Source organism: Marmota flaviventris, chromosome 3 (genome assembly GCF_047511675.1).
Source record: "Marmota flaviventris isolate mMarFla1 chromosome 3, mMarFla1.hap1, whole genome shotgun sequence".
In the NCBI taxonomy this organism is placed as follows: Eukaryota; Metazoa; Chordata; class Mammalia; order Rodentia; family Sciuridae; genus Marmota; species Marmota flaviventris.
Window position 1 is genome coordinate 61,988,964 of NC_092500.1, and position 21,202 is coordinate 62,010,165.

The 21,202-nt window shown below is 33.3% G+C and overlaps 1 protein-coding gene and 1 pseudogene across 1 annotated transcript; both read right to left on the reverse strand.

Annotated features, from left to right (window-relative positions):
* Nucleotides 1-6,746: 6,746 nt before the first annotated feature.
* LOC114078821 (olfactory receptor 6C74-like) lies at nt 6,747-7,685 on the reverse strand. Its single transcript, XM_027919866.2, has one exon. It carries the CDS (start codon nt 7,683-7,685, stop codon nt 6,747-6,749), a length of 939 nt encoding a protein of 312 aa, XP_027775667.1.
* A 10,860-nt stretch (nt 7,686-18,545) lies between these two features.
* On the reverse strand, nt 18,546-19,489 carry LOC139705008 (olfactory receptor 6C74-like; annotated as a pseudogene).
* Between the last annotated feature and the right edge of the window lie 1,713 nt (nt 19,490-21,202).

Here is a 21,202-nt window from a genome sequence, read left to right on the forward strand (position 1 = left end):
AAATGGAGCACAATTTTTCACTTCTCTGGTTTTACACAATGTAGGATCACACAATTCCTGCAATCATACATGTACCTAAGGTAGTGATGCCATCTTATTCCACCATCTTTCCTATCCCCATGCTCACACCACTCCTTTCCCTCTTCCTTGGCCAATCCAAAGTTGCTCCACTTATCCCATACCCCCCATGCTAATTATGTATTAGCATCCACTTATCTGAGAAAACATTCAGCCTTTCATACCATGCTTTTTTGATTGTTATAGCTTTATAGTATATTTTGAAGGCAGGTAATATAATTCCTCCTGCTATATTCTTTTTACTCTAGAGTGTTTGGATTATTTAGGGTCTTCTTTTGTTGAGTATGGGTTTTAGGATTTTTTTCCCTACTTCTGTGAAGCATATCACTGGTACTTTGATAGAGATTATATTGAGTCTGTAGATCACATTGGGAAATATGGAATCTTAACTTTTGATTCTTCCAATTCAAAAACATAGAATGTCTTATTTTTTCTGTCTTTCTTTTTTTTTTTTTGTTTTTTGTTTTCTGCCATTTTCATATTTTCTTTTTTTCTTTTTTTATTGGTTGTTCAAAACATTACAAAGCTCTTGACATACTGTCTTTCATCTTTAATTTCTTTCTTTAATGTTTGTATTATTGTGATATTATTCCTATGTATTTTATATTTTTCTAACTATTGTAAGTGGGATTTTTCTCTTTATATTTAGGTAATTCACCAATGACTTAGAGAAATGCAAATGATATTACACATTGAGGTTATATCCTGCAATTTTGCTGAATTCATTTATTACTTCTAATTGTTTCTTGGTGAAATTTTTATGAAGATCATGTCATCTGCAAACAGACAATTTTACTTTTTCCTTTTTAATTTGGATGCACTTTACTTCTTTCATTGCAGAATGCTCAGACTAGAACTTCCGGTATTATGTTGATAACATTAGTGAAGCAGACATCTTAATTTTGTTCCAGATCTTAGAAAGTTTTCAGCTTTTTCCTATTCAGTATGATGGTAGCTCTTGACTTTTGTACACAACCTTTATTATGTTGGGTTATTTTCCTTCAAACCCTAATTTGATCATTTTTTCATCATAAGGGGATAATAAATTTTATCAAATATCTCTTCTGTATGTATTGAAATGACCATTTTTTTATCCTTCATTCTGATGACATTGTGTATCACATTTATTAATTCATATGTAGAACAATCCTTGCATCTTTAGGAGGAATAACATTTGATCATGATGAATAATTTTGGAGTGTAGCATTGGATTCAGAATTTTTGTATTTTGTCAAGAATATTGAATCTGTATTTATCAAGAACATTAGCATATACCTTTCTGTGCTTGCTCACTCTCTCTCTCTCTATGACTCTGTGTGTGTGTGTGTGTGTGTGTGTTCTTGTCTAACTTTGATATTAGACGAATAGTGACCTCAGAATCATTTTGTGAGAATATCATTTTCTTTATTTTTTGGAATAATTAGTATTAGTTTTTCTTTAAATGTTTGGTGGAATTCAACAGTGAAACCATCCTGTCCTTGGCTTTTCTTTAATGAGAGATTTTTGCAAAGCTCACATATGAGGTGGAATTAACATCCAGACTATATAAGGAACTCAAGGAACTCATTAGCCAAAGGAAAAAAATAAAGATAAAAACAAGCAAACAAAAAAATCTGATTTAAATATGGGCAATGAACCTAACAAGATATTTATGAAAATAAAAGGCCAACGCAAATATGAGAAAATCCACAGTGTGACTAGTTATCAGGGAATTGCAAATAAAAAACACAGTATCACCTCACTCCAATAAAAGTGACTATCATCAGAAAGACAAAAGACACCAAGTGGTAGTGCAGATGTGGAGAAAACATTACACTTGCACATGTTGGTGGGAATGTGAATTAACAACAACATGGAAAACAGTATGAAGGTTCCTCAAAAATTAGAAATAGAATTGTCATACTCTCCAGTAATCCCACTATGATTACATATTCAGAGGAAATGAAATCAGTATATCAAAGGAACATCTGTACTCCTATATTTATTGCAGACTATTCAAATTAGCCAAGAGATGAAAACAATCTAAGTGTTCATTAACTGATGGATGATAAAGGAAATGTGGTACAGCCTGGCCTGGTAGCACACGCCTATAATCCAGTGGCTCAGGAGTTTGAGTCAGGAAGATCCAGAGTCCAAAGCAGCCTCAGAAACTTAGAGAGTCCATAAGCAACTCAGTGAGACCTTGTCTCTATATAAAATACAAAAAAGAAAAAAGGCCTGGGGACCTGGCTCAGTGATTAAGTGCCCTTGAGTTCTATCCCTGGGTACAAAAAAAGGAAGGAAAGAGGGAGGGGGGAAGGGGAGATGAGGTACTGTGTCACACCAGTATACTACACAACCTCATGGGGAAAAAATGAAATTTTGTCATTTGAAAAAGCATGGATGGAATTGGAGATTATTATGTTAAGTGGAAAAAGCTAGGCAAGTACTACATGATATCACTCATACGGAATCTGAAAACGTTTGTTTCATGAAAACTAAGAGTAGAATGATAGTTAACAGAACAAGGCACAAGAAGGAAGAAGGAGAGATGGGGACTGTTTAATCATTGGGAATTAAGATACATTTAGATAGGAGTAAGAAGTTATTTGCTGTTGCACAGTATGGTGAATACAGAAGACAAAAAAGCACTGTATATTTCAAACAACTGAAAGAAAGGATATTGAATGTTTTCATCATGAAGAAATGAAAAATATTTGAGGAGATATACGTTTACCCTTACTTAAATAATTCAAACTGTACACACCAAAACTTCACATCATATTCCATAAATATAATCTTAATGTTATATGTATCAGTTAAATATTCAAAAATAAATTCACCCACATTTTCTTTTAATACTGTTTATTTTCAATTTTTATATTTAGATCAATAAATCATTTGCAGTCAATTTTTAGGTATGATTTAAGAAATGACCTATCTTTTTATCTTTCCAATTATGTAAAAATTTGCCCAGTAATACACATTTAAAAGTTCATATATTTCACATGTAATATAGTCTATATCAATCTTTTCATTCTATTCCACTTTATGTAATTACTAATACTTCTACAACTTGATATTTTCATTAAATATTTAATGCCTGATTATTGTAGTTTCTTGTAGGTTTTATTTTCTTAACAAATTCTTTAGGCCATAGTTGCTTTATTATTTCTTCAAAAAATGTGTTCTACCTATATCCATAAGGAAAATCTTGTTGGTATTTTTATTGAACTTTTATTAAACTTTTAGTAAAATAAGTGAGAACCTTCATAATTTTATAAAGAATAATTCTATTGAATCACAAACAAAGATTTGTTGTTTTTTCCCTACCTTCAGAGAATGTGTATGATTTTTTACTTTATCAAACAAGAGATATTTTCTTCAAAGTACAAAATCAAAAATCCTAGCCCAGTCAAATAAAAAATAAAAGGAGAGAAAATTAAAATTAATGAAATCAGAAATGAAAGAGGAAATATTATGACAGATGCTTCAAAAATAATAGAATCATAATAGACTACTATGAAAAATTCATGCCAAAAAAATTGAATAACCTAGAGGAAATGGACACATTCCTAGTAATATATACTCTACCAAGACTGAATAAAGAATAGCCTGAACAGACTAATTACAAATAAAACTGAAGTAGTGATCAAAATTTCCCCCAAAAAAGAAAGGCCCAAGATAAGACGGTTTTGAAGATAAATTCTACGAAAACTCAAGGAAGAATTAATACCAATTCTTTAACTCTTTGAAAAAAATAGAAGTACAGGGAATACTTGCAAGTTCATGTTCTCTGAGATATCTATCACTCTAATACAAAAACCAGAATACTTCAAGTATTTGACCACAATAGAAATACCAATTCAGCTTTGAATAAATAATATTGTGAATAGACTGTAAAATTACCTCAATAAGTAAGTTAGTAAACAGAGAATTTGTTACTAAAAATTTCAAGTAATGGCCAACTTTAGAAAATGAATATAAATTTGTATGAATATCTGAATATAGGAATTATGACATGTTTTGGGAAAGAGAACAATAAGGGTAAGTAATATAAAATTTAGAAAATTATCTTTTGGATTACCCAGAAAAAAATTTCAAAATTTTGTGTAAAGTTTATTTTATGTGTAAATAATAATGAGTTTTTAAAGGGTGTAATCATAGACTAATGCCAACATAATGTTAAATAACTTATTTATTGACAGTAAAATTATTGAAGAAATATTTCCATTAAAAAGTACAAATAAAATTATTTATTTAATGCATAAGGGAATTTGTATTACTATTTAACTGACCCAACTTTTAAGATATTTGTTTTGAGATAATAATGAACATTCTGACACTTTTCTTTTTTTAGTTATGATATCATATATATGTATGCAAATTTTCTTATAAAATTTTATCTATATTTTCTTTTTTATTCATATATATATATAATCTGTTCTAGTTATACATGAATACATTTTGACACATTATACTTAAATGGAGTATAACTTCTCGTTTTTCTGGTTGTACATGATATAGAATCACACTGGTCAGTGGTCATATATGCAATAGGGTAATAATGTCTGGTTCATTCTACTGTCTTTTCTACCCCGCTACTCCCTCCCCTCCCTTCACTCCTCTATGCCTAATCCAAAGTACCTCTTTTTTTACCGTTTTCTTTTGAATAACAAATAAAGGTCTTTCACTTTAAATATTTTCTTTCAATTCAGAAAGGTTAGTTTGATGAGTGAATAAAACATGGCTGTACGCATAATCAAAATGGAAGTATATAACTCTTAGAATCTATTTTGAAAGATGTTAATTTGAAAGATGTTAATTCAAATAGTTAATTTTATGGGTAAATCAACTGGTAAATTAGAATGACTTTTGAGGGACAGGTGCCACTGAGATACTAAAAAATTATATATTAAACAAACTATGAATGAAGTAGCACAGAGGACTTAGTGATAACTCTACCTTGAAATGAAAAAAACAGGTACTTAAGAAAAGTGATATTTGAACTGGCTACTTAGAGGGCTCAGAAATGTTATTATATGAAGTATTTCAAAATAAATGACAGGTAGCCAAGCAGTTTAAATAGCACGATATTGCTTTAAGCAAATTGGTCCTCACTGATACATAACAGAATCAAAATTGCTGAATCTATTGATAATACCTTAGGTTTTACTTTTATTACATTGCCACAAAATATTTACAATATGGGTGTATATATATGTACATATATGTGTGTGCGCACATATATAATTTGTGTGCTGTTAATATTTGTAAGCATTAAATAATTCTCAAAGATCATTAGGTATAAATTGGCAGGTTAGAAAAAAAACATGTATACATAAATAAAAAGGAAGACTATAAACAATTTATAATCAATTGTTTAAATATTTTTTGTCCTGAAATCATGTTTATAATCTATATATTTTCTACAATTCAACTCATTCTACAAATCTACAGAAACTTCTATAATTGTCTAATTATATATTATGTTTATTTTTCTCCCTGGTTATATTTTATACCATCCCTTTGGGTGCTATTTTCAAATATATTTTGTTCCAACCAATATACACAGTTTTAAAAACTGAAATGAAAAAAAGGACAATCTGATCTAATATACAATATTTTTAATATATGGAAAAAATCATGAAATTGGATGCATACCTTTGAAAATACTATTATATTTGATTCATTAAAAATTTTGTTTATTACACAAAATTTAAATTTCACAGACCTAATAAATTCAGCCCTAAACTAGGAATTTTCTAAGCTAGAACTTGAAGCTTCTACCATCTTAGTTTCACTGGCAGGAAGTATGTCTATATCAATCTGCATATCTGTACTATATACACCTAGATCTGACATATATGTCAAACAAATAATATTTGAAAACAGAAAGAATTAGCATTGTTCTTATTTCAAAATTATTCACAAATCATTTGGAATTTGATTTAGGTGTATCCCAACTTAAGCAGAGGAAGTTTGGGGAGTTTGAGAATTTCAAATAAGTATTACATTTCAATATTGATTTTCAAAACCAAATTAGTAAGATTATCACATTTTCTTTGATGAAAATCATTATAAACGTAACATCTTACATCTAAAAACTAAGGATTGTTACTTTACAGTATATGCACATATACATGAATATGTGTGAATATATATACACAAATATCTAAAATATTTAAATATATACTTCAAAGATAAACAGTGCTCAAAGATGAACATCAAAAACTCTACTACAATTTTCTTTTAATTTATTCAGTTACAATATACATCAATTAATTAGAAGCATAAAAAATAAATATTACTTCTACATTGTTTTTAATAGGTCATATATCAAATGCAATTTCAAATGGAACAATATTTTATAGTCTACATAACTGTCATTCTTAAAAGACAAAAGAGACATATTGAAAGTAGAAGCTTACGATTTTCACATGTTAATACAAAGAAAGCTAAGAGAACAGGGAAAACAAAGTCAAAACAAAAGGGAGTTTTAATGGAGATTCAAAGCGAGGCTACCATTTCAGACCAAAGTTTTAAGAAAAAAAAATATTTTTTGAAAGACATAAAGATGAATATCAAAGCAATGAAATAAATAGAAAAGGGAGAAATGATCTCTTAGAAACTGTTGAAACTACCTGAGCCTCCTTTATTCATATCCTTTGAATAAAGAAGTAGAATATTCATTTCTTTGAAAAAGACACAATCCTGTGTATCAAATTTAAAAAGGCTTTTTTCACTTGTTGATTCCGTAAGGTATAGATGAAAGGGTTCAAAAGTGGAGCTACTGAGGTATTGAGGACAGCAATTCCCTTGGAAAAAGATATTCTTTGTTTGATTGAAGGTTTAAGATACATGAAGATGCAGCTGCCATAGGAAAGGGATATCACGATCATGTGAGAAGAACATGTGGAAAAAGCCTTTTTCCTCTGACTAGTTGAAGGGATTCTTAGAATGGTCAGGGCGATATAGGTGTAGGATATTATCACCATGACTAATGTGACCAAGAGTGTCACCAAAGCTGAGATGAATCCCATCATCTCCAGGAGCCGTGTGTCTGTGCAGGAGATCTGCATGAGGGGTGTAGTGTCACAGTAGAAATGATCAATAACGTTGGAGGCACAGAAGTCAATATTTAGACCTAGGACAAGTGGTGGGAAGATGACAAAAAAGCCAGCAAGCCAACAACTGAGGACCAGCTGAATGCAGATTTTGCTGTTCATGATGGTCATGTAATGAAGGGGCTTACAGATGGCCACATAGCGGTCATAGGACATAGCTGCCAACAAGTAAAATTCTGATGCTCCAAGTAGGAAGGCAAAAAACACTTGAGTAACACAACTGGCATAGGAAATGGTCTTGTCCCCAGTTGCCATAATAGCCAGCAATTTAGGGATGCATGTAGTAGTATAGGAAATTTCTAAGAAGGAGAAATTCCGAAGGAAAAAATACATGGGGGTCTTCAGGTCAGTATCTACCAGGGTAAGTGTGATGATGGTCAGATTGCCAGTGACGCTCAGCAAGTAGGTAAGAAACAGGAAGACAAATAACACAACTTTCAATTCTGGGTCATCAGTCAAACCTGCCAGGATGAACACTGTCAGTTTTGTGTAGTTTTGCATTATGGTGCTCTGACATTTACCAGTTCTGGATAGAAAACAAATAATAATAATCTCTACAGAAAAATAACAGCAATAACTAGTGTAGAGGTGACATTAACAGTGGTTTTTCATGGAGAGCAAAATAATCTTCATTGCTGTATTAAAGATGATTCTGTCAGGAAGAATAATAGTTTGTATTTTCAAATTGCAGGCCGAGAATGCATACATCAATTTGCAATTGTACTGAAGAATAATCCATATAAGGGTAGTAACTGTTCATTCTGTTTATGTGAACACAAGGAAATTTTATAAAACAAAATTAAAAGAATTTAAAGAGAGAAAAATGTTTTTGCTTTCTTGAGAACACACAAGATTTGGAATGGCATCTCATTTTCCTGTTCAATTAAAGAAGTTCAACTCAATAAAGTTCAAGAATTTTGCATAACAAAATAAAGTTATGCCTACCAAATGAAATGCAAGAGTACTCTTTTACTTAAGACAAACACAGAGACACAGACACACACAGTCTTGTAGTTCCATCTACAGGACTAGGAGATGTTCACTATTACATTCAACCAAACAATCTTAAGTGCATAATTCTTTTCTCATTTACTTCCACAGTTGAGACCCAGGTTCAAAATGATGCACAGGAAATAATTCCATTTACTCTTAGTATTGGCATTGTCTCATTATCTGTGGTCTCCCCAACCTTCCTGCTCTGTACCCCAATACCAAATCAATAGGAACTCTCTGATAGTGTGTGTAGTAAGCCACTGCAGTTCTCCTCTGGGATTGTGGTTCTGGGAATGGACCAAGGAAACTGAATAGTGAGACACCTGAATATACAGACAAAGAGCAATACATACATGTAGATTTAGGAAGCTCGGTGAACCAGGAGAAGTGAAAAGAAAACTAAACTTAAACCTAGACACATAAGAAAGAGTTTTAGGAATAAGATAATGAGCTTAATTATCCTAAGATAATTAGTAAATATAATGGGAAAAAAATTTAAGATAGACATATATAAATTAGTAAATGAATATCATAAGGGAGACAGGTTCACTAATAAAATTTATCTCCATATGCTTCTAGTTATTTTAGTTACATTTTTGTTCTTTGTCTAAATTAGAGATTGAAAACATGAACAATTTTGAGTTCAGCCCTGGCCTAAAAATAAAAGCAATAGTTGATAAATTCAAAAACATTCAAACACAAAATAGGACTGACACAAATTATAGGCAGGTATGCATTTTCCTGTCATGAGAATATTCAAATGTCCAACTAACAGGCAACTAAAGAGATATTAATAAATAGTTATTTTCTACATCTAGCATATATTGAGACAGTGAAATTAAGAAATAAAATTGTGTTTGTACAGCTAGTACATTGGATCTAGTATTTAAGTTAATGATATCTCCAGGGAAAAGTTTCTTCCTGCATATCTTCATCATCACATGCATAAAATATTTACAGTTTCATGATAGGCATGGCATTATATGATAGTGCATGTAATTACTTGCAACCTGCAAAGCATACATTATGATTAGGAAAGCATATACACAAATAAAAATAGATATATAAGGGCAAATAAAACTGGTTTGTTATAATATCTAATGAAGTATACAGGAGGAATTTGAATTCTAAAGTAGGTCTTAAAAAGAGAAAAAGAAATGAGACAAAATATTCTTAGCAGAGAGGGTCAGCTGAACAGAAAGTAAAAGGCACACTTGAATATATTAGAACAAGGAGTGGAATTCAGCTGCTAAAATTATGCATGTTAGAAAGGTTCACAAACAACTGAAAGAAATGACTGTTATGTTTATTAGAAATTTATTCACATTCATATGATTTTGGAACAATATATTATAAAATTTTCCTTATTTATGCAGATTAATGACATAATCAATGGCAAGAGTTGTCAAAATCCATACATCTAAAACACATAAATTAAAATTTCATAATATCAAATCATTTCATTGTTCAACTTCAACACTCATTCACAAATTATCCCTTAACATACACTATAAAGAGAAAATTCATATTCGAAGTCAGGCCTCTGAATGTAATTTTTTTTTTAGTTGTCTTAACTATCATGATAACAGATGAATTTAAAAACAGAAAGAGCTTTTCAGCTAAATTATCATGGTATTCTATGGACTATATTCATCGCTTTTCCTACATCAAAATTTAAAGGTTGGGGTTACAAAAAAAGATTAATGACAATGATAAATAACTGAACAGAACCAAATGATTTAATGATAAATACACTTCTAATTGGACATGTCATTTTTAACTCTTACAAATGTTAATTATTTTGATCTTTTGAAATCCTAAAGCAATGCCAAAAATAATAAATCTTTAAAATGCAAACATCAAAATAAAACACAATTTTTTTGGTGGTGGTTGGGGGTGGATACTGAAGATTGAACCCCGGGGTGTTTTACCACAGAGCTATGTCTCTGGCCCTTTTTACAGTTTGAGACAGGATCTCACTATGTTGCTGAAAATCTCACTAAATTGCAGAGGCTGGTCTCAAATTTATAATCTTTCTGTCTCAGCCTCTGAAACTACTAGGATTACAGGCATGCAGCACCATACCCAGCTGAAACAAATGTATTTTAAGGCCATAAAGACACAAGTTTATTGAGATAAAATCATCTGAGCCTTGATATTTAACAATTTTACCATACTGAACTGAGCTTGCAAACACTCCACTTCTCTCTGCATGTTCTTATCTGGGATAGTTTCTTCTCCTTTATCTGGGATAGTTTCTTCTCACCTGAAAACGGCACTTTTGGAGATGATTTAATTAGTTGTTTTATGGCATTACCACTAGTGTATTAAATCTCCCCTTCTCTGTAATTTATTTATTCATGTACTGAATCCTTTTCTACACATCACCCACACTGCCATATAAAATAAATCAATCCTGATCCCTTGACTATTTATACTTTCCATGCCCTGAATGAAAATAGCTAGACTGTGAAGAATTCTCAAGATGATAAGCAATTCAAGAACCATTTCCCTAAGAGGTTTTATATTATAAAAGCAGTCTCCCCAAGCACTCTACATTTTTAAAAACAAAATTTATATGAAAAAGAGACTAAGATATATCTCCAGAGAATTCAGTATAGATCGCTTTAATATGTGTTTGCCTATCTATTTATGGAAAGGAAACATTTATTTTTTTGTCAGAAAGCCACCTAAATGCACATAATTATTCAGATTATAGCTTAGCCATGCCTCTAGCATCACTTCTCTAATGACTGGTATGCCTTGAAGTTCCTAATTCAGTATCTTGAATTTTGGGGGCGCTCAGTAAATGCAGTTGATTAAATCTATTTCTTCAAGCCTTTCATCATGTGCCATGGTCATCTCCAATTAGTGACTGAGAATAGTGTTGGGGAGGATATCTGTGCTGTTTGGCCTGGAGGGTGGGTGGGTTGCGGGAACATGTAGATGCTGGAGTAGCCCACCATTATCTCTGCTATCCTAATAGAGCCTTCAGACTCAACACTTAAACTTCAGTCTGACATCAGATTGTCCAACCCAACAATTAAATGTAAGTTTCTTAAAATAGTTTGATAGTTCTGCATGGGAAGTTTTCTTCTAGAGGAAGCCTCTACAAACAGTTCTTTTTTCTTTTCTTTTTCTTTTTTTTTTTTTTTCACCTTTTCAAAATCCAGGAAAGGCCCTGTGACCTTAGGGTCCCGTGAAAAGAGAGAGAGTCATTGGAATTTGTTGAGAGCCACAACCGAGTCAAGATGGTGCCTGGCATTTTGCCAGAAGGAGTGGTTGAGAAGTAACGCCAGCGAGCCATTAAGATGATGATAATTAAGTTAAGCTGTGTATAATTATTAAGATAATGACTGATTGCTGTTACTGGATGATGCTAAGTTGAAACAAGCTGTGTATTCAGTTGTGTATATAAACCTCTGCTGTCCGGCAATTAGGCGACTCCTGCTACCTCGGGTGCCCGCTACTTTTGAGTTCTCTCGGAGTTCCGGTTGAGCTCCCATGGAGTTCGGGCAACAAAGTAGTTCCTGTTTGAACCTACAAGTGGCTCGTGACTTCCCAGTTATTTTTGTGCCCAGCCAGACTGCGGCAGGAATTCTTTATTCTTATATAGGGGACACACAAGGGGAGGTTCCATGGAACATTATATCCCAAAAAGGGCAAAGGGGTAGGATTACAAAGGAACAGGTTAATGTAACTCAATCCCACCAGGTAATGCCAACTCCTGGTGCCACACCTCATTATCTAAGAGGAGGTACAGGGCGCAATTATTGTTTAGTATCTCTTGCTCAGAACTTGAAGGTGTGTATTTCCAGAGCGGCTCCCTTCTTTCTTTGAAAAAGTAAGTGATGAGTCACTATCACAAGTTCCTGAATTCTTGTTCTGAAGGCATGACATCTGGCAGCTCAACAGAGCTATAAGCATCATAGCTGGAGGTCTTCCTTGCTGTTGGATCATCTGCTCAGCCTGCAGAGTCAGATTCTTCAACAGCTTCCATGAGGGTAGCTTCACCATTGGGTCTCTCTGGGCCATCTTCTTTCCCCTCATCCTTCCAAGGCTCCTCTTCTTGCTGGGAGTCAGGGCTAACATCTCTTGATTGATCCGCAGTTGTTTGAACCTTGGATTTAGGTCCTTGTCTTTTCAAAATCTGGGGATAGCTCTGAAGAAAAAAAAAATTACAAATACTTCTCCCCAAGACCTCTAATATCTAAATTATTTACTCCTCAAGTAGGAGTGATACCTGTCTTGGAGATGAGGAACACGTCCTTGTTCCCCAGTGTTGAAGATTAAACACTGAGAAACACTGAAGCAAGCGCAGAAAACAAGTTTAATGAAAAAAATTATAGAGACAGACTTCTTTGAGGAAAAGGGGCCCCAAAGCTGGATGTCCATGGAAGGGGGTATATTTTTATAGACTCCTTTATCGCTCCTTTATAGACTCCAGAGCCCCCCTTTTAATTATTTCCTTCTTTTTCTTCTCCCTGTATGTGTCTAAGGGCAGGAAGGAGCAGGAGATCAAAATTAATTGCTAGCAACCCAGAGTGCCCAGGAGCATGATCACAGAGGTTGACATCCATTGTCCTCTGTTGGGTAGCAGGTCCTCATTTTCTCTTTACCCCCATTAGTCATTATCTACACTGACTGCCTGGCCTTTGCCCCTGATTAGGCCAAGTGGGGCTGCAGGCAGATTGCTTTTTTGGCATCACTGGTGGGGGATTGGTACAATTCCATTTCACAGAACTATTCTCTTAACCTCTTGTTTCCACCATCCTCATCTCTCTGTCCCCTTAAAACAGGTTTTACTCTATTTCCACTTCCACAAAATGTGGGAGGTTAATTCCAGGTGTTAAAGTTATATCTTTTTATTTTGTTTGTTTGGTTTTTTCTCTGTCATACCTTTGGTAAATCAGAACTTTCATTTGAAAGGTAAATAAATGACAATGTCATGTTGATAAAAGTTAGCTAAAATAAAGTGTGAGTCCCTTAGACACTTCTCACAGTCCGTTTTTGTTTTTTTTTTTGTTTTGTTTTGTTTTTTTGATGCTGTAACAGAGTATCTGAAGACTGAGTAATTTTTAAAGGAAAGAGATTTATTTTGGCTCATGATTCTGGAGTGTAGGAAGTCCAAGATCAAATAACTGCCGGAGGTGAGGAACTCATACTCATTAAACTCATGACAGAAAGCAGAAAAGCAAGTGGGCCAATCAGGAGAGAAGAAAGAGAATTACGTGCCCACAATAAGAAGCCTATTTCTGTGATAAAGGGATTCAGCTATTCATGAGGTCTCTGACAATATGGCTCAAACCCCTCCCATCAGACCCAACCTTTCAACACTGCTAAATTGAGAAATTAAGGTTCCAACACTTGGGCTTTAGGGGAACACACTTAAAACAATAGTATCTACCTTGTGTCAAGATTACAGCCCTGAGGCTATGCTAACCAAATCCAACTGGGTTTGCTGTTAAGGCAAAGAAAAAATACTTAATTCCCAGGAGTGATCACAATGGAATCTTGACTTTGCAAAATCAGTCCATTTAACTTCCTACCTCTATTTCTTGACCATTACCCAGGAACTAATTGAGTGGAGATAATTCTTTTCTGGAGAAAGCTCTTTTCATTGACCATATTGCCTTACCTGCTCCTTCCTGCCCTTAGAGGACTACTAGCCTCCACCTCAGTCAGAAAGAGATGACTGAGGTGGAGGCTAGTAGTCCTTTGCTGAGCAGCTTGTACGCTAAAAGTTGTCAAACTTTAGATGTTCTGAACATGTGACTCAGCTGAATGCATGACTCATATGACTTTCATTGACAAGTGTGCAGCTCCCTTCACCAGGGCCTGGCAAACACTGACCTGTTTATTTTCACTATACTTTGTCTTCAGAATGATCTAATCTATTATAAAGACTTTCAGTTGAACATTTTACTTGATTTATTGTTTTTTATTTCCAAGAATATTTTTTCATCTTCCCACTTCCAATTTTCTTATTCATTTTAAAATTTGTTTTAATTAGTTATACATGACAGTAGAATGCATTTATGCACTTCGATATATCATATAGATGGGGTATAATTTCTCATTTATCTGATTGTACATGTTGTATAATCACATCAGTCTTGCAGTCATATACGTGCATAAGGTAATAATGTCTGTTTCATTCTACCTTCCTATTCCCATATCCCCTCGCCTCCTTTCACTTCCCTCTACCTAATCTAAGGTAACTCTATTCTTCCCTATTGCCCCCACCCTTATTGTGAATTAGCACCCACACAACAGAGAATACATTCAGCCTTTTTGGGGGGAGGTTTGCTTAGCATGATATTCTCCAACTCCAGCCATTTACTGGCAAATGCTTTTTGTTTGGTACTTTTTCAGTATCTCATTTCCTTCTTTTTGAAAAAAAATATTGTTTAGTGTTGACAGATCTTTATTTTATTCATTTATTTATATGCGGCACTGAGAATTGAACCCAGTGCCTCACAAATGTGAGGCAAGCACTCTACCATTGAGCCACAACCCCAGCCCAATCTATCTCCTTCTTGATGTCTCATAAATATCCTGTACTGATTTCCTTAATTTGTTCAGTTGTTTTTCTGTGTTCTCTTGGAATTCATTGTTCATTTTTATAACCTTTATTTTGAATTCCTTATCTAATATTTAATTTACTTTAACATCTTTTGCTAGTGAATTATAAACTTTATAAGGTGTTTGTTTTAACTTTTTTTCATATTCTCATTTCCTTGTGTTAGATTTTATGCATTTGTTTGCATGAATTTCTCTTCCATTGTGACTTTTTTAGGTCACAGCTTTCTCCTGCCAAAGGCTCCTAGAGTGATCTAGAGTGATATCCCCTGTATGTGTGGCATTCACAATCTTTATGTTAATTCTCTTTATTTATTTATTTATTGCTGTAGGAAATACCTAGACTGATTCTATAGTTGGCTATTGTAAGTTGTGCTACTACAAATATGGGTATGCATGTATCACTTCAGTATAATTTTGGAGGCCATCATCGCACATGATTTGAGTTACCTCGCTGGCTGGGCGAGAGGCGCTTAGACACATCCTTGTGTCCAGAGCTTTTCCCACCCTTCTCAGGTCCAAGGGCTTGTCCATGTGGAGGCATGTCTGGCCACTACCAGAAGAAGACTCAATCGTCGCACCTGACCTTGGGACACTGCCCCCCTTAATCTTCATTGGATGGGATTTTCCCCAGAATTTTTTGTTCCCCAATAAAAGTCCACTCCCTGGCGTGTTCTCTCTCTCTCTCTCTCTCTCTCTCTCTCTCTCTCTCTCTCTCTCTCTCTCCTTTTCAGTAAACCTCGCTACTCTAATAGGTAGCTGGAGGCTGGAGCTAGGAGAAGCCGTCCTGGAGCTGGTTTAAAGGTAATTAGAGCCTGACTCTTTAATTCAAAACTCCCTTCGGGTTTCTCACGTAGATGAACCTTCATTTATGAAGCTTGTGCTGGCCCCAGTCTAAATATAATGACTTTAATTGAGGGAAATGAAGATCAAAACCACTCTTGAGATTTTATGTCACCCCAGTTAAAATGGAATCCATACATAATATCAATAATAATAAATGCTTGGGGAGGATATGGGTACAAAGGAACTATTTTAGTCAACTTTTACTCAGCTGTGACCAAAAGACCCGACCACAACAATTTTATAGGAGGAAATGTTTATTTTGCTCATAGTTTCATGTCTGTCCATAGACCACCGAGTTCATTGCACTGTGCTCAAAGTGAGGCAGATCATGGTAGTAGGGTATGGTGAAGGAAAGCAGCTCAGGACATGATCATCAGGAAAAAGTGTGAGCCACATAACAAATGCATGCTCCCAGTTACTCAAGTAGTCTCACCACAACTTACCTGCCCTTGTTTACCCTGTTAATCTGTTTAAGTGGATTAATGCACTGATTAGGCTAAGGCTTTCATAACCCAATCATTTCACCCCCAAATTTTCTCACCTCATATGTAAATCATAACAGGAACATTCATACCTTGTTGGTCGGACTGCAAATTAGAAAGTTTTTTATATAGAAATGAGGTAAATGAGTTAGAGACCAAAGCAAACAAGCTATTTAAGAGACAATTGATATACTTTGAGTATAGCTCTTCTTAACACTTATTCAATATATACAACCGGAAAACAAATGTTAGCTACAGCTTTCTCTTTCAGAAATGAGAGACATTGTGCACAATAAGGATTTTAATATTTTTTAAAGTCTAGGATAGTTTGCACATCACAGTCTCAAATAACCAAGTCTCATCTCTGGTGCTTATACAAATATTTATTCAGAAATTCATAATTTATTTAAAATTAAGTGGGGATTTTCTTCCACTAATCATTTCTCATTGTAGATTAGGCCTATGATTTTTTTCTTTTGTATTCCAATTATCTCCTTACAGATAGTCTAGAAATGGAAAAAAAAAAACTTATGCATTCTAAGTAGTTAAATATAGTAAATATATTCCTGAATTTCACAGTTATTGATAATTCTTTTCAGTATAAAGGGGGAGAAATTACATTCTTTGATCCCTATGAAATTATTTCTGAATTTACTTTTATATTAGACTTTTAGAAGAGCTAAACATACTTAAAGCTTAAATATAAAAAATAAGTTTAGTAAATAAGCAATATAGTATTTCAGAATATAAAATAAATATTTGACATGATTACATTTGACAAAAAAATTAAGACACACGCAAGAGTGTTCACAGGAAAATCTGAGATATTCTAGCATCAGAATTTTTGTCAGATGTGAAAGATTTTGAATAAAATTTCTTTTGAATACAGATGTTATCTATAAGGTAGAAAATTTGGAGCATTTAAAATTCAGTTACTGATTGCAAACAAAGAGAAATAGTGACAACTGAAGGGTATTTCTTTAATAAATCATCTTCTATTTCAAATGAAATATTCTTAAAGCACTACAGTTTTATGAAAACCACCTGAACAAGCATGCCCTCTATTTTAAAAGTATACTTGAATATTCACAATGCCCCCATGAATATTTATCTAGCTACATAGATTTAAAAATTTTCACTATTGTTTTTAAATTCAGGTTCATTTACTTGCATGGAGATCTGACAAGTTACATTTCCTTTTAAATATTTTGGGACAGAATCTATTTAGCAATTTGTTAAGTCAAAAAAATCCAACTATTAAGAAATTTTCTGTAAGATCACCATTATCTTCTGTGAAAACTAAGACATAGACAAATATTCATAGAGCAAACTTATAAAACTCTTTTAGGGAAAATTCTTTTGATCAAACTGATATATGATACCACTCAAAGGAAAAGAGTCAAAACATTCGGTTTTACATAAATGTCTCTGGTCATTGTATCCAATTTTAATGTTCAATTCACTAAGTTTGAAAAATAATATACTCTATTAGAGCCATATGGACTTAATTTTATGTATGACATATTTTAAATCTATGGAGTATCTGAAAGGATGTTACTGTTATTTTGCATCCTAAGTGACATAAAGCCAGAGTGATTTCAATTTTATTTTGCTAACAATGCATGAGGTTTGTGAATAGTAAGAGACCATTTTTTGAATCAGTGTGTTTCTAGTCATATACATTTTTTTAAATTTTTTGTCATTTGCAGATTATCTAAGCCTTACATGCTGTATATATTTTATGCATTCACATGCATGACAATATCTGTCATACAAAGTCTTGAGATGAAATTTCTACATTTCAAAAAACATGAAAGACTATAAGTAATCCATAAGGGCTATCTATAATTTTTATTGGATAACTGCCATAGCAGCGATGTTTTAATCTTTATAACAATTATTTATCTGTTTCTGAAAATAAATAACCACTTTAGGGATAGCTAAAATTTTGAAACTGTCAAACTATGTAATTAAAGAAATGTTATTAAATTGATTTCCTTCCAGTTTCTACTAAACACTGAATTTTTAAAAATTATATTTCATGTTCTATATCTACTACATATAAGATCACTGGGTGATCAAATCTAGAAAGTGTATTAGACTCCATATAAAATATATAACAAATTGAATCCCTGAGTTCCAGCATATTGAGAAGAAATATGGAAACAATGAATTCCTACTTGTCTCCCTCTGACAGAATTTTGAGAGGAAATAAGTACAGCAACAAAATAAATAAAGGCAAATGATTTTAACCAAAACCAGAAAGTGTCTTTCTTATGTGCTCTCATCATGAAGAAAAATAGAAATAAGTATTAGGCTTTGGAGATTAGGCAGACCACAATAAAAATTATCAGTCAAGAAAAAGGTCATGAGATTTTGAATGTAGATATTGAATAGTTCTGTGACTCACTCCACTCTTCTTAGTTTACTCATAACCTTAGTAAATCATTAAAATGGTTCACTTCAGTGAGAAAGCTTTAATGTTTTTGATCATGTGCTTAAAATCATCTTTCACTTGTTTGTTTCTCAGTGTATAAATGAAGGGATTCAACATGGGAGCAATGGAAGTACTGAGCAGAGCTATACCTTTATTTAAGGATACTCTTTCCTTTGCAGAGGGTTTCACATACATGAAGATGCAGCTGCCATAAGAAATGGACACTACAACCATGTGAGAAGAACACGTAGAGAAGGCTTTCCTCCTCTGTTGAGAAGAAGGGATTCTCAGAATAGTCCTGATGATGATGATGTGTGTAGGAGAGAATTACCAACATCAGTGTAACCAGGAGTGTCAGAATGGCTGAGAAAAGCATCATTAATTCTATTTGATCTGTGTCTGTGCAAGAGAGCTGAAGTATAGGGGAGACATCACAGAAGAAATGATCTACAGCATTGGTTGCACAGAAATCAATCTGGAGACCCATGATGACTGGTGGAAAAATGATCAGGAAACCAGCCACCCATGAAGCAAACACCAGCAGGTTGCAGACTGAGCTTCTCATGATGGTCATGTAGTGCAGAGGCTTGCAGATAGCCACATAGCGGTCATAGGACATGGCAGCCAGGAGAAAAAATTCAGTGGCCCCCAAGAGAATAGTGAAAAACAGCTGTGCTGCACAATCATTGTAAGAAATGGTCTTATCACCTGTTGCCATACTAACAAGAAATTTGGGGATACAGACAGTTGTGAACGAAATTTCTAAAAATGAAAAATTCTGGAGGAAGAAGTACATGGGTGTCTTAAGATGAGAATCCAATAGGGTGAGGGCAATGATGGTCAGGTTCCCTGTAACACTCAACATGTAAGTGAAAAAAAAGGAGAAGAAAAACCACCACCTGTAATTGTGGATCATCTGTTAATCCAAGAAGAATAAAGGCTGTGACCTTTGTGTGGTTTCTCATAGCTGATTTCTACCTTAAAAAAATACATAATGAAGAAAAAAATAGAAATGCAGAAGAAAATTCTCCATGAGATACATTTTTTCTTGAGATCTTTCATAAACATTTTGCTCCCCACACCCAACCTCCTTCAATATTATATTCAGCTGTAGTAACCTAGAATATTTTGCTCATATAATTTTTACTCAAAATTTCGCTAAATAAATGCAAGTTTCTGAGTTTGTTTTATTTTCTCAAAGTCTATAAATACAAACATTACAAAGGGATAATATGTTGCATTGATTAAAGTTATTTAAATGTAAAAACAACGTAAATCAGAATATTATCACAGTATTTAAGCTTTTACTTTCTACACTATATTTCATATTTTTCCTCAACATATTTACTTTGCCTTAAATTATTTTACTTCATCTGGCATCATGATTCTTTGCTAAATGTTTTATAAGCAACATACAGTTAACTTCAACATCCCTAGCTCATAAACAATGAAGATTTAGTATCGTTAACATAGTTGTGGAAACTCTCCAAGATTTACATCCTCATGAATACTTTTAGATCTGATTTCTTGTTTTTACTGAAGACTTGAATTTATTTTCTTTCTCTTTCTGAGTCTTCCTTGCATTTTTCCAATATTTTCACCTTATGAATATTATCTTTTTTTGGTTTACTTTGATATTATTTTTAATTACAATTCATAATTGTATACCTATCACTTACCCATACATCTCACCTACCCTGGTAGTTGTTCTCTTTCTTCTGTTACACACCTAAGCAGATATAAAGCATATCCTCACATATGATGCTTGTGTTAATGACATAAGATATTTTACTGAATATTTGCAGTGACAGAGGAGGGGTCTACAAAACAAAATACAATGTTACATATAAAATGTTAACTATGCATCCCTGATAATTTTCTTAAGTGTCATTTTTATGTGGGTTTCTCCATGTTGCCATTGTACTTCTTCTATATTTTAACATTCCTGTTCAATTTTCTTTCTGGTTGAACATATAACAATTAAGAATTAGGCTAACATTTACATTTTTTTTCTTTTTTTTCTTCTTCTAGATCATGTTTAGTTCCACATGTTTATCACCTGAGAAGTCTATTACCATTTATTAAAAATATTTTTAGTTGTTGATGGAGCTTTATTTAATTAATTAATTTATATGCGTTGTTGAGAATCGAACAAAGTGCCTCACACATACTAGGTAAGCACTCTACCACTGAACCACAACCTCTATCACCAATTTTTAACAAAAAATGACAATACTTTCCCTAAAAGGAACATTGGATCATAAATTTATTTAAACCTTCTTGTGTGTTGTATATTCCACCTCTGATTATAATAAATGTACAGAAATTTCCAGCAAGTACAAATGATTATAAAATAACTAAGTTTTTGTCATAACCGCTCTTCATTACTTTTTCATTGTTTCCTTTCTTTTCTCATTGTTTTCAATTGGTCATTTTTCTAAAAATTTCTTTTTTTTTTTTAATTTTTTATTGTGGGTTGTTCAAAACATTACAAATTTCTTAACATATCATATTCCACACTTTGATTCAAGTGGGTTATGCACTCCCACCTTCACCCCATACACAGATTGCAGTATCACATCAGTTACACATCCATTGATTTACATATTGCCATACTAGTGTCTGTTGTGCTCTGCTGCCTTTCCCATCCTCCACCCTCCACCCTCCCCACCTCTCCC